A 10794-nucleotide genomic window follows, 5' to 3' on the forward strand; every position below is an offset into this window, starting at 1 on the left:
GGTAAGTCCGTTACTAAATGCCCTCTGCAGAATCACATCGCCAACCCCACAGAGTCAGGCGTCCATTCAGCTGGCAATTAGTTGTTAAATTTAAGACAGAGCTCTACGTGAGAGCGAGTTTCAGATTACAAGCGTGCTTAAGAAAATAAAATATAACCTCACCTACAAAAAGCAATGCAAGGTTTTATTTCTTTGGGAACATCTTTAGATCGTTTTTCTCTCGGGCCAGTTTGAAATGCAGGAAAAAAATTGTTCTACAGTCCAATTACAGAAGCACTCCTTCAAAACATTACATTAGAGTCATCAGCAAAGAAGATGAAATCATCGCCAAGTTATGTACATAATTACAAGACTCAACACTGAACTGTAAGATACAAGCCTGGCACTGTAAAAAAAATATTCCTCAAGAATTTATTTCATTCCATTTCAAAGTGGACAGTCAAAAAAAAAAAAAGGGAGGGGAGGATTTCAATATTTTATAAACACATGAACTCAAATATCTCGACACTCTTTCCATATCCGACAACAATTTGAACACAAAAACCAAGAGTTTTTCGCTTTCCAAATTTGTATTCCAAGCATTATGCTTTACAAAATTTATTAAATAAGTTTAAAAAAAAAGAACTCGTCTGCGTGTGGCGATCATTTAATGACACAGGCAAACATCCTCCGGCCCCAGTTGTCACCAGCCCCCCCTTGCGCTGCGATGAACGTCACGGGGGGGGAACGTCAGTGGAGTTTCTCCAGCTTCACCTGCAGAGACTTGAAGTTGCCGATGGTTTGCTGCAGGGCCGAGTTTGGGCTCAGAGACTGCAGCTCCACCAGGTATCCGCAGATGTTGTCGAGACACACGTTGGTGAAGCGGCGCCTGAAACGGACGGGCACAAAGTTGAGCGCAGCTTCGAGACGTTCAGAAACACACGCGGCGCCTTAATAAAGCCAACGCCGCTGCTACACTCGCGGTACGCAAGTAGACGCAGCATGCACGGAGGATTTAATTGTTCAAAATTTGATGGTGATCTCCACGAGTCTTATTTACGAGGAGTCTTCTGCAGCCCAGGAGGAGCTCGCACAGAGACAGAAAGTCCCAAAGCCTGCAGGATAATCACTTGGCTTGTGTCTAATTCCAGAAGACTTAAGATGTATAACTTCACAGTCTATAAGAGGGAGAATTACAGAGAAGAATAAACCTTCCAATGTATGTACGGGTATACGAGACGGACGTAAAGCCGTGATTTTGAGTGTCAGGCTTGGACAATCATTGGACGTTTGGTATTTAGTGTTTTTTATCGCCTTAATGCACCTGCTATTTAGTAGCAAAGAGGTGACTGACTGGCATGTGTTGCCTAGAAACAGAAAAGACAAAAAAGAAAAGCCTCCTGCTAAAACGTGGTGCTCTTGCAAGAGATGCTGTTTTGCATAATCTTAAAATGACCCCCTCAACAGTTAATCCAACAACAGCATATAGCCCCCCCCCCCTCAGCCTCTTATAATAAAGTAAGCGGGGGGGGCGGGTGTCCTCATCTTCCTCGCGGACACTTTGGAAGAATAAAAAGTTTATTGGGAGATTTTAAACCAGTGGCGACGGGCTCAGTGTCAAACCGTCACTACGGCGCCCACTACAGGCCAGCAGATGAACGGCGACTCGGCGATCACCTGTCGTATGTCGCTACTCTGCCGGGATCGTCCACATATCCGGACAGCAGGACGTGGATACACTCCACCAAATGCAGCGGCTTCTTCAGACGCTGCCAGCAGGGATCCTGCAGGCGAGAGAAACGAGCTGGGGGGTGATTCATTCATTCAGAAAACCGTTTAATCCTCGATCCGAAACATCTGGAACTGGCGGCTTATAAAAATAGGGATTAAACTATGATATTCCAGGTATACCCGGGTTTTGAAGAGTTGGTCGTAGACCTCCAGAAGACGAGGCAACTGCACTCCGATCTCCTGCATGGTGGAGGTGACGAAGCCCACGTCCCAGTTCAGCCGGCACACTTCCTGCTCCAGGAACTTGACCAGGAACTCTGCGACCAACGCGACGCGTCGGCGCGTTAGAATTGCACATTCAGCATTTTGTCGAGCTGTAATTGATTCCGTGCATGTGTGTGATTGTTCCTCGGGTAAGTGAAGAGGAGGGGAGACAGGCTTGAGCAGGCTGGTTATAATTAGAGGGTCATTAAGTCGTCACCGGGGCGACCCCTGCACACCAACATCACAGAGGTCGCCGTAAACGATGCAAAGGGGAAGACTAATTATATCGGCGTTAGCATAATAGTAAACACCAAGCCGGAAAGTGCGACGGAGAGGAAAACTTAATGCGATGATAATTACAGTCGGGTACGACCGCTTACCCAGAGGAAAATATCTCGGTGTTCCAGCGTAAATCTTCCCCAGCGACACGAGTTTCAAACCGAGGATCCTCATCCTGTCGACTGGACTCATTGCCATGGTGTCTCCCAATTCTGCATGAGCACAAAAAAAAACCAGTTAGACGACATGCAAAGTTGTTTTTTTATTTACTGATATTTAACACACCCTTCTCCATGATCTCCTGCCACAGCGAATGCACCAGGATGGTGTCGGCGTGTCCAGCACAGTGAATGATCGCCAGCTTGCACTCGGACAATTTGAAATGATCTGCAAATTCCCCGTAGAGCTGCAAGAGAAAGCAAAAAATTTAAAAAAAAGCATTCGTTGCAGTAAATAATCGCTCAAATCTCAAATGGCCCAATTTGTTCTGCTTGCGTTTTACCCTGGTGATGTCCATGAGTTCCGAGTCCAGCTGAGAGATGACGTTTTTCACAGAGGGATGATGGGAATACTGCCTGATTAGGGTCTCCTGAATCTGTACCTGGATGCGGACCAGCTGGGGGGACACAGCAGATTAGATGACAAGCGACTGGTTAGATTTTAAGTCATGGATCGATGGATTGATGTTCTTTTTTTACCTCCATCTTTTCTTCCAGCTCATGCAGGAACTCGCCATCAGATGCCTGAGCTGAAATGCAAGAGGAACTCTTCGCGGACAGGATGGCCCGGGCGATGTACTCCAATCGCTGCTTCAAAGAGATCTCGGTGCTGCGAAATCACAAAATTCAACATGGAAGAATGGGACTTTGAAGAATGCAAACTCAAGGAAAATGTCAGGATCTCCTTTTGTCAGTATTTCACACATCCTTCGTGCATGTGGCGAGCCAGCGTTGGACAAAGTGTCCAGCGTTAGTGGCCATCGCGTGTCCAGACCTGTGCATGTCAGCGAGACGGGCCAGAACATGAGCTGCTTTGCCAAAGTTCCGGTTCTTCTCGTAGTAGCGCCACAAAAGGTCCATGTTGTGCACTTTACTCTGTTCCTGTTTGATCATGTGCATCAGATGGTCCTCCAGGTGTGGAGAATTCACCTGCGCAACAGAGGAGAGAGAGAGAAAAATAAACTTTCCGTAAAACACGCCCACGTCTGGTCGCCTCGCTGCCGTATTCCATTTTCTGGAAGCCTCTCTCGCCCGCCCAGAGACCGTCTCACATCTTCCCTGAAAGCCACGCAACGCTATTCAGCCTCCACCACTTTGTCCTAGCAACATTGCCGATTCACCTCTAGAACACTCTGCTCCAACTCTTCCTTCAAGATAACCCCTCCTCCTCCTCCTCTTTCCATCGCCTCCGTTATAAAACAACTTGAATCCTGCTCCTGAGCTTCTAGCCTTGCTTTCTTCCCACCTGGTCTCCTTATCGTGTGTCAGACATCGAGAGAGAGAGAGAGAGAGAAAGAGAGAGAGAAAGACACACTACCTCCAGCAGCTTGTCAGTCAGATCGACCTGAATCAGCCAGTTGTACAGAGCGATGTGGAACAGCTCATCCTGAGACCTCTGGGCCAGAACGAGGACCTGCTCGAACTAGAACACATTATTCCATTAAAAACAAAAAGAAAACAATCTTTAAAGTAGGCGTGGAAGGAACAGAGCACCGTCTTCCTCACGTGAGCGGTAGCTTCTTCGTTACTGAGCATGTTGGGGTCAGAGGTCATGACGGGAGGCCCAGGCTGCTTAGGGACGCTGGGGGACTGGGGCGCAGCTTTGCTCTGGTTCACCAGCTCCTGCATGGTGTCTGTGATGCACTTGTAACACGAAAGTCTAAGGAGAGGAGAGAGGAGGTGTGAAATACGTTACCGACAGGTGGTTAAAATAGCCATCGATGAAACTGACTTCTGTTACCTCTCCTGGAAGGCCTGCTGCCCCGATCGGTCGTCTTCAGGCTCTCCATTCTTGTAGAAATGGGGCCCCAGCCTCTGTGGATCCTTCTTGTCTGCCGCTGTGAGGCACAGCTCGAGGACTCCCTCGTAGAAACGCACTGGGCAAACGGGTAATATAATCTAACCCCAGCAACAAACGCCAATACAGAAGTAAAGAGACGGTCTTGTGTCCCCCCCCTACCTTGCCTGTACTGGGAGCAGACCAGTGGCAGGTCGGTGTGCTGGCTTATCTGCTGATAGAGCTGCAGGGATTCCCTCAGCGTTCGCTCTTTCTCCGCTTTATTCGGAATCAGCTTGGAGCTCTGCAGCAACTCATTCGCCTAAAGACGGGAAAGACGGGAAATTCAGAACCAAGAAACACTCGGCGAGGGTTGAACAAAGACTTCTGGACCGCTCACAATTATCCTGAACATCGAAAGAGCGTAAAAAAAAAAAAGCATCGAACGCAATTCAGCTCAGAACATTCCAAAGGATCTAAAGAAGCAGCACCTTCGAGCAAACGCTGTCGTCGCCGCTGTACAGCAGCGGACAGATGTCCCGCAGGTGATTGCTGATGGCGTCCACGGAGGCGTTGTCCTTGATGTACACATTAATGAGCGCCGTGACGAGCGCTCCGGACAGCTCTTTCCCCCGGATCACGACGTCTCTGAAACACGCTCCCTTCATCTGCTCTTGAAACTCCTACACAAAAAAAAAAACCCGCGAGTGTGGAACGAGTGTTCGGGTCAGTCTCCCGTCTCCCGTCGGACCCCTCCAGGCGTCACGAAACACAAACGCACCTTCGGCAGCTCGGACATGATGAGGTTGAACTGATGATCGCAGAGAAGCTTCCAGAGGGCCAGCGTCTGGTAAGAGCGATGCACCAACTGCTGGATGCCCTGCAGGGACACTTTCTCGTAAACCTGAGCCTTACCTGGTTAAAGAGAGAAAAAAAAGACAAACAAATCTGATTTAATAAAATCTGTTGAATAACATCAGCACCGATTTTCAGATCGGGAAGCCTACTGTGATATTTCCTCTGAAGCTCCTGCTGGACCTGCTGAGAGCTGGCCCCGTCTGGACGCATAAATCCCAGCAGCCTTTGCTGCAGGTTGGCAGGAGTGCTGAAGCTAACGGGGGAAGGACAGACTTTACTCAGGAGGAATGAGAAACAAACCCGCCGTACGGTTTATTATAAGACAAGGAGAACTCACCTTGCGGCGCCGAGAGAGGACGGACTGAACTGGGAATTCTTATCAAGGAACGCCCTCAAGCCAAAGAGCTCCAGAAGCACCGACTCCAGATCGAAGGCACAGACGCTGCTCTCCAGCTGCGGGAGCAGCGGGTGAGTTACCGTCGTCGCTACAACTCGCGTTCTGTTGTTGATACTTACAATACTGACGGCCTGATTGCCTTTGTTTATGGTTTTCTCAACAGCAAGGCTGCCGTCCCAAATATTTCTGTTAGGAGAACATCAACAAAGGGGGGGCGGGAGAGACATACACTGCTCAATATGGACGCCATCTCCGCCACCACGACATCAGCATCCATCAGACGCAAGAAAAGAACGTTTGGGCTTAAAGACAAGATTCAAAACGTTCTCCCAAACTTCTATGCGAGAACTGATTTACTGACCCGAGAATGCGAGCGAAGTAGACACAGATGCCATTGTGCTTCCCAGAGAAAATCACCTCCGGACCGGCTGGCATGGGACTGATGGGGGCAGACATGGATTGCATTTGCACGAAAGGCGTCGCAAAACTCGGGGGCATAATACCTGAGAGAAGAGGGAGAAAAATCATGAAGATTTAAGCATTTGTTTCAGCACAAAACGCATTAATTCTGTTTGAAAATGCTCAGACGTGGACGAGCTTTACGCAGCCCCCCCCCCCCCCCCCCCCCACACAGCCAGGTGGACAGTATTAACTCGTCTTTCACCTGGCGCTGGAGAGCTCATGACAGGTCCGACAGTACTGGGAGACGTCATTGCTGCAGGGAACCTCATCTGTGCTTCTCCTCCATATCTGATCGTACCGAACAGGGAACCGTTTTTAGTTTGTGCAGAGTTGAGGATAAATCTGTCTTTGCATAAACGATGTTTCCTGCTAACCTGAAGAAGGCGCCGGTGGCCCACTGCGAGACCTCCCGGTCACAGGCGGCATTTGAACAAGCCAGGATTAGCGCTGTGGCGCAGGCCTGCTCCTCCTGCACAAAGCAAACAGAGAGCGCGCTAATCTTGGCGAAGGCGGTGAAGCAGAGATCGTAAAAACGTAGAGACGACGAACGTCGTGATTCGTACCCTGTGCAGCTTGAAGAAGCGCTCGACCTCTTCGCTTTCTCCCCCGGCGCAGCTCACCAGCAGGTGGCGTAGCTGATCGACTGGCCGCAGTTTCTGGAAGATGTGACTCCCCTGCGGGACAGTAACGCAGCATCAACACAGCGCTCGCGAGATAAAGACATCATTTTTAACTATTTATATCAAGAGCGAGCACTTTATACGAGACATAACGAGAAAGGTTTTAACCTTGGCAGAGAGAAGGACAAACTTTTGGGAAGGAACGTTGTGCTGCTGGACGACCACAGGCGAATCGGTGTCGGGGATCTGCTCCTTGTTCAGAGGAGTAATAATCCTGGTTGGCCTCTCCTCATTTATGGAGCAAAGAGCCCACGAGTGTCCATCGACATTAGACATCATCTGCAATAGAGCACAATAAAAAAAAAAGAGGCTCTTTTAAAGCAGCGTGTTCTGGATACACAACGTGTACTACAGAGGCGCAATCAAAAGAAGTAAGACACTTAAACTCAGGCCTAAATCTGCAATCCAGATATTGTGCGTGCTCGATGGGCCCAACCTGTGTCTCCATTAAAGGTTTCTTGAAGGGGAAGGAGTCGTGGTTGATGCACCACAGGATGTCACTGTCTTCCGTCTCGGAAGCAGCCATTAGCAGGACGCCTGCAGGATTTAAACAAAGAAAAGACACAACATTAGGCTTGCACATAAGGAATAAAAGCAGAAAATAAAAGCAAAGAACAGATTTTTTTTTACCTTTGCTATGTAGGGCCTTATGGACCTTCGCTGGTTTCTGCAGCGTAGAAGACGCCGAGAAGCCTGGCGGCAGGCGAACGTGGACCAAAGCGAGGAGGCAAGGCCGTACGGCCACGTGCCTCTGGTGCGGAGGGACAAAAGGGGTGGTGCTAAAGTAGAGGCGCACACCTAGAGAAAGAGACATCGACATTTGACGTTACCACGCATGCGTCCCCACTGCCCTCGCCGTCGGCTCATGATCAGTACCTGCATGAGTGACAGCGAGCAGGTGACAGTCTGAAGACTCAGATCTGTCAATCACAGAGATGTGGACAATGGATCTGAAGACAGATCGATCAATTGTCCTGCAAAATGGAGACGATTCAAATTAACAGAAGAAGAAAAAAAAAAAAAAAGAAGATCAGATCGGAGCGGATCATTGATGAAACGCAGGAAGACACACCTCGCTATGTTTCCAGCAGCGGCGACAATGGAGCTCTGAGACATCGTCGCAACTCGACTCATTCCCTGCCCGTCAACACCGAGATCGTACGCCTGACGAAAGCCCAAACATTAATGGCTGGTCGGTTTCTTATCGGATCCGAAAACAGCCTTACATGTGAAAACTACATGACAGTTATCAAACACTTTACCTGCAGGACGCCTTTCTCAGAGCGCGTAAACAGCGTATTGTGAGAGTTGTCGATAGCAATCTGCACAATGGGGTCTGTGGAGCACAAGGGGGGGGGGGGGGGGGGGGGGGCCTGAAGTAAAATGTAAACAAAATATGGGCATATTTTAAATGAAAATGTGTCCTCCCTCCTCACCGTCGTCAGAGAAGGAGAACTGGAGCACAGACGGGACGAGGAAGGACAGAGAGCTTTTCGAGTGGTTGATTTTTCTGCAGCGCTGGCTGAGCCAGCCGGCCTCCGCCTGGTAAGCTATCTCGTAGAGGCAGCCGTCCTTCCCTGCCATGAAGATGCGCCCCAGGTCGGTGGAGGTGATGGACAGGATGTACGTGTTGTCCGTAGGGATTGAGAAGAGCGGGTCCGACAGCAGCTGCATCCCACCGGCCGTGCTGTCATTCAACACTGCAACAAAAACACAAGAGGCACAGAGAAGACCCATTTAAAATAGCGGTGTGAGGATGCTGTGGGTGGAGCTGCCAGGGAACAGGGCTCACGCCGACATGTCGTAGGAATGAATTTACTTGTCGTGTCGGTGTCATGAAAAGATAGAGGGCGAACTCACCGGCTTGACTCCTGGGAAAGCTCAACCCGAGAATTACGACATCCACAGAAGTGGCCAGTACTAAGAGGTAGTGGATGTTTGGCTGTAAAATCCCTGTGAAAACACAATTTAACACAATTTAACAACTCTGATGCCCAAATAATACGTAAATATAGGCACACAAATACCTTGTTTTGGTTTTACAAGTCCCACCGCCAGAATCGTTTCAATGAGGCCATCAAAATAGGCCACGTCTCCACTGAAACGAAAAATAAATCGGTCACAATAACAGAAATGTTTGTCGTCAGTATATATATATATATATTTTGCTAAATCTTACCCATCTTCATAATTCCACATAAAGATGTCATTGTCAATCGTGAGCCACGCTCGGCAGATCTCGGGAAACACTCCCATCATGCAGTTGCATTGCATATCCGTGAAGCCGTCAAGTTCAACATGAAAACAAGCAGCTTAGCAACGTTGCTACATGACTGACGGAATCCCATTAGCAAATATTCAATCACGGTCGCTCCTCTTTCATTGCGGGCGTTACGTCCAGGACCGGACCGGTACTGTATTTTATGTTGCAAAATGTGTATTAATTCATTGTTTTGCTTTTCTTATGCTAGAAAATGCTTATACAATAGCAACACAATAAGGAATCCGGCAATATAACAGAAAATACACAACATATAAATACATGTTAGGTAAGAAAATCCACGGAAAGTAAACTGCAATACAGCGAAGGGCGACTGCATCTTCCTGAACGGCGAAAAGGATACGACTGAACTGCTCCACCAGCTCAGGCGGCAACGGGACCCGACGGATCGCATTGAGCTCTGGGAGGTTTGGTACCGCGAGTAAACCGGGTCCCTGGAGAGGATAGTCCATATCCGACACTCCAGAGAGGGACGGCATATCTGTTTGTACAAAAAACAAATTGGGTTAGGTAGAGCTAACAAGGTATCTGGTTTTTAGCTTCTGTAAATAAAACTGATGGATGATAAATCAAACCATTTAAACGGTGAGCAAGTATCTTCTGGATATTATTATATCGACTATAAGCCATAGTAATAAATGCTATATACATATTCTGCATGCCTTTCTTCTCTACACAATAACGGTTTTAATATTTGCTTCTATGATCATTCGTAGTTAAACAGATAACACTTCGATAGCTGACGTTAGGCATTTATCTACACCACTCACTGTGGGACGGGACGCCGAGCAGCTCAGACAGATCGGGGAAGCAGCGGTCCTCCTGCAGGTGTCTGTCGATCAGCCGGGAAGAGTTTACCAGCGCTTCTGCGAGCGCAGCAGCGGGGCTGCTGGACCCGGTGCTGGACGGCATCGCTGGCCTAGCGCCGCAGAAAAACAACAGAAATATATATATATGACATAATGAAGGGTATAAATGTGGGGGTATACTGGCCATAAGTTTAGTGTTTACTACATCTTCCCCCTGTGCTAGCTATGTTAGCAAGCTAGTAACAGAACTTTACGATGTTAGCTGGCAGTTAGCATTAAAAGCTATAAACAAAAGCCTACCTCAGTGGGTGAAATGAAGTTTTGAAGGAAACCTTTTCTTTTACCAGACCGGGAAAAAAAGGTATTTTTCTTGGTGCACGAGTTATTTGGCGAATAAAGTTCGTTAGCTAGCTAAAGTTTAGAAAGCATGCAGGAGCAGCCCGCCAACCTCATTGCACAGCGGGCACAGGCGCATTTTTGTCCGACCGGTCACTTTCTTCTTCGTCTGCAGGATTTCCTGGATGTTCCACACAGTTATACGCTGTGCTGCCACCTATCTGTCAGTTCAAGTTTTGTTTTTTAAGATGAAGCGTGCGGTGCGGTGAGTAGAATGTAAATGTAGGATGGCCTAAAAGAGGACTTATTAATAAATAGAGTAAATGTTATTTACAATAAATCGAAGCCAGCGCCAGTTCTTTTAGTTGTGTTTAATCATTTTAGGAAGGAGGCTATATTTTGTCACACTGTATTTTTAAATTTGTGTATCTTATTTGTTACTGTTTTTAAACGATTATAGTTTGTGACATCTGACCAAATCGTATTAGTAGACACAAACACACAAACTGGCATAAGTCTTGACAGTCCTCCTGTATAAGACACCAAAAAGCTACAGGATAAGATTCAGCATCATAGAAGGTAAAAAGGAAAATGTTTGTAAAAAATATTCCTGAGTTGGTCGAGTGTGTTTAGGTTTGACCTTTCCCAGGAAAAAACTATTGTCTCACGATTGAACATTTGTGCTGAGTACATTAAACCTACTGCCAGCTGCACATTCCCTCC

At 47.8% G+C, this 10794-nt stretch overlaps 1 protein-coding gene across 1 annotated transcript; it reads right to left on the reverse strand.

Annotated features, from left to right (window-relative positions):
• Window positions 1–187: 187 nt before the first annotated feature.
• On the reverse strand, window positions 188–9838 carry nup155 (nucleoporin 155). Its single transcript, XM_068752827.1, has 33 exons — window positions 9697–9838; window positions 9270–9407; window positions 8825–8921; window positions 8673–8743; window positions 8506–8598; window positions 8082–8345; window positions 7908–7981; window positions 7718–7809; window positions 7522–7619; window positions 7276–7443; window positions 7082–7182; window positions 6754–6924; window positions 6529–6639; window positions 6340–6434; window positions 6168–6253; window positions 5865–6006; window positions 5623–5689; window positions 5444–5559; window positions 5256–5359; window positions 5030–5163; window positions 4740–4931; window positions 4432–4570; window positions 4213–4348; window positions 3978–4131; window positions 3790–3894; window positions 3247–3401; window positions 2952–3081; window positions 2756–2869; window positions 2539–2659; window positions 2355–2465; window positions 1891–2027; window positions 1657–1763; window positions 188–868 (listed from the first exon to the last, which is right to left on the reverse strand). Exons 1-33 carry the CDS (start codon window positions 9836–9838, stop codon window positions 730–732), a joined length of 4104 nt encoding a protein of 1367 aa, XP_068608928.1. The 3' UTR covers window positions 188–729.
• Between the last annotated feature and the right edge of the window lie 956 nt (window positions 9839–10794).

The sequence above is a fragment of the Brachionichthys hirsutus genome, chromosome 19 (assembly GCF_040956055.1).
Source record: "Brachionichthys hirsutus isolate HB-005 chromosome 19, CSIRO-AGI_Bhir_v1, whole genome shotgun sequence".
NCBI lineage: Eukaryota > Metazoa > Chordata > Actinopteri > Lophiiformes > Brachionichthyidae > Brachionichthys > Brachionichthys hirsutus.

Coding starts and splice junctions, on each gene's coding strand:
- nup155 (XM_068752827.1), bottom strand. CDS start 9,838: ATGCCGTCCAGCACCGGGTCCAGCAGCCCCGCTGCTGCGCTCGCAGAA. Junction 8,599..8,672: donor ACTTGTAAAACCAAAACAAG/GTATTTGTGTGC, acceptor GTGTTTTCACAG/GGATTTTACAGCCAAACATC. Junction 7,620..7,717: donor GCTGCTGGAAACATAGCGAG/GTGTGTCTTCCT, acceptor TCCATTTTGCAG/GACAATTGATCGATCTGTCT.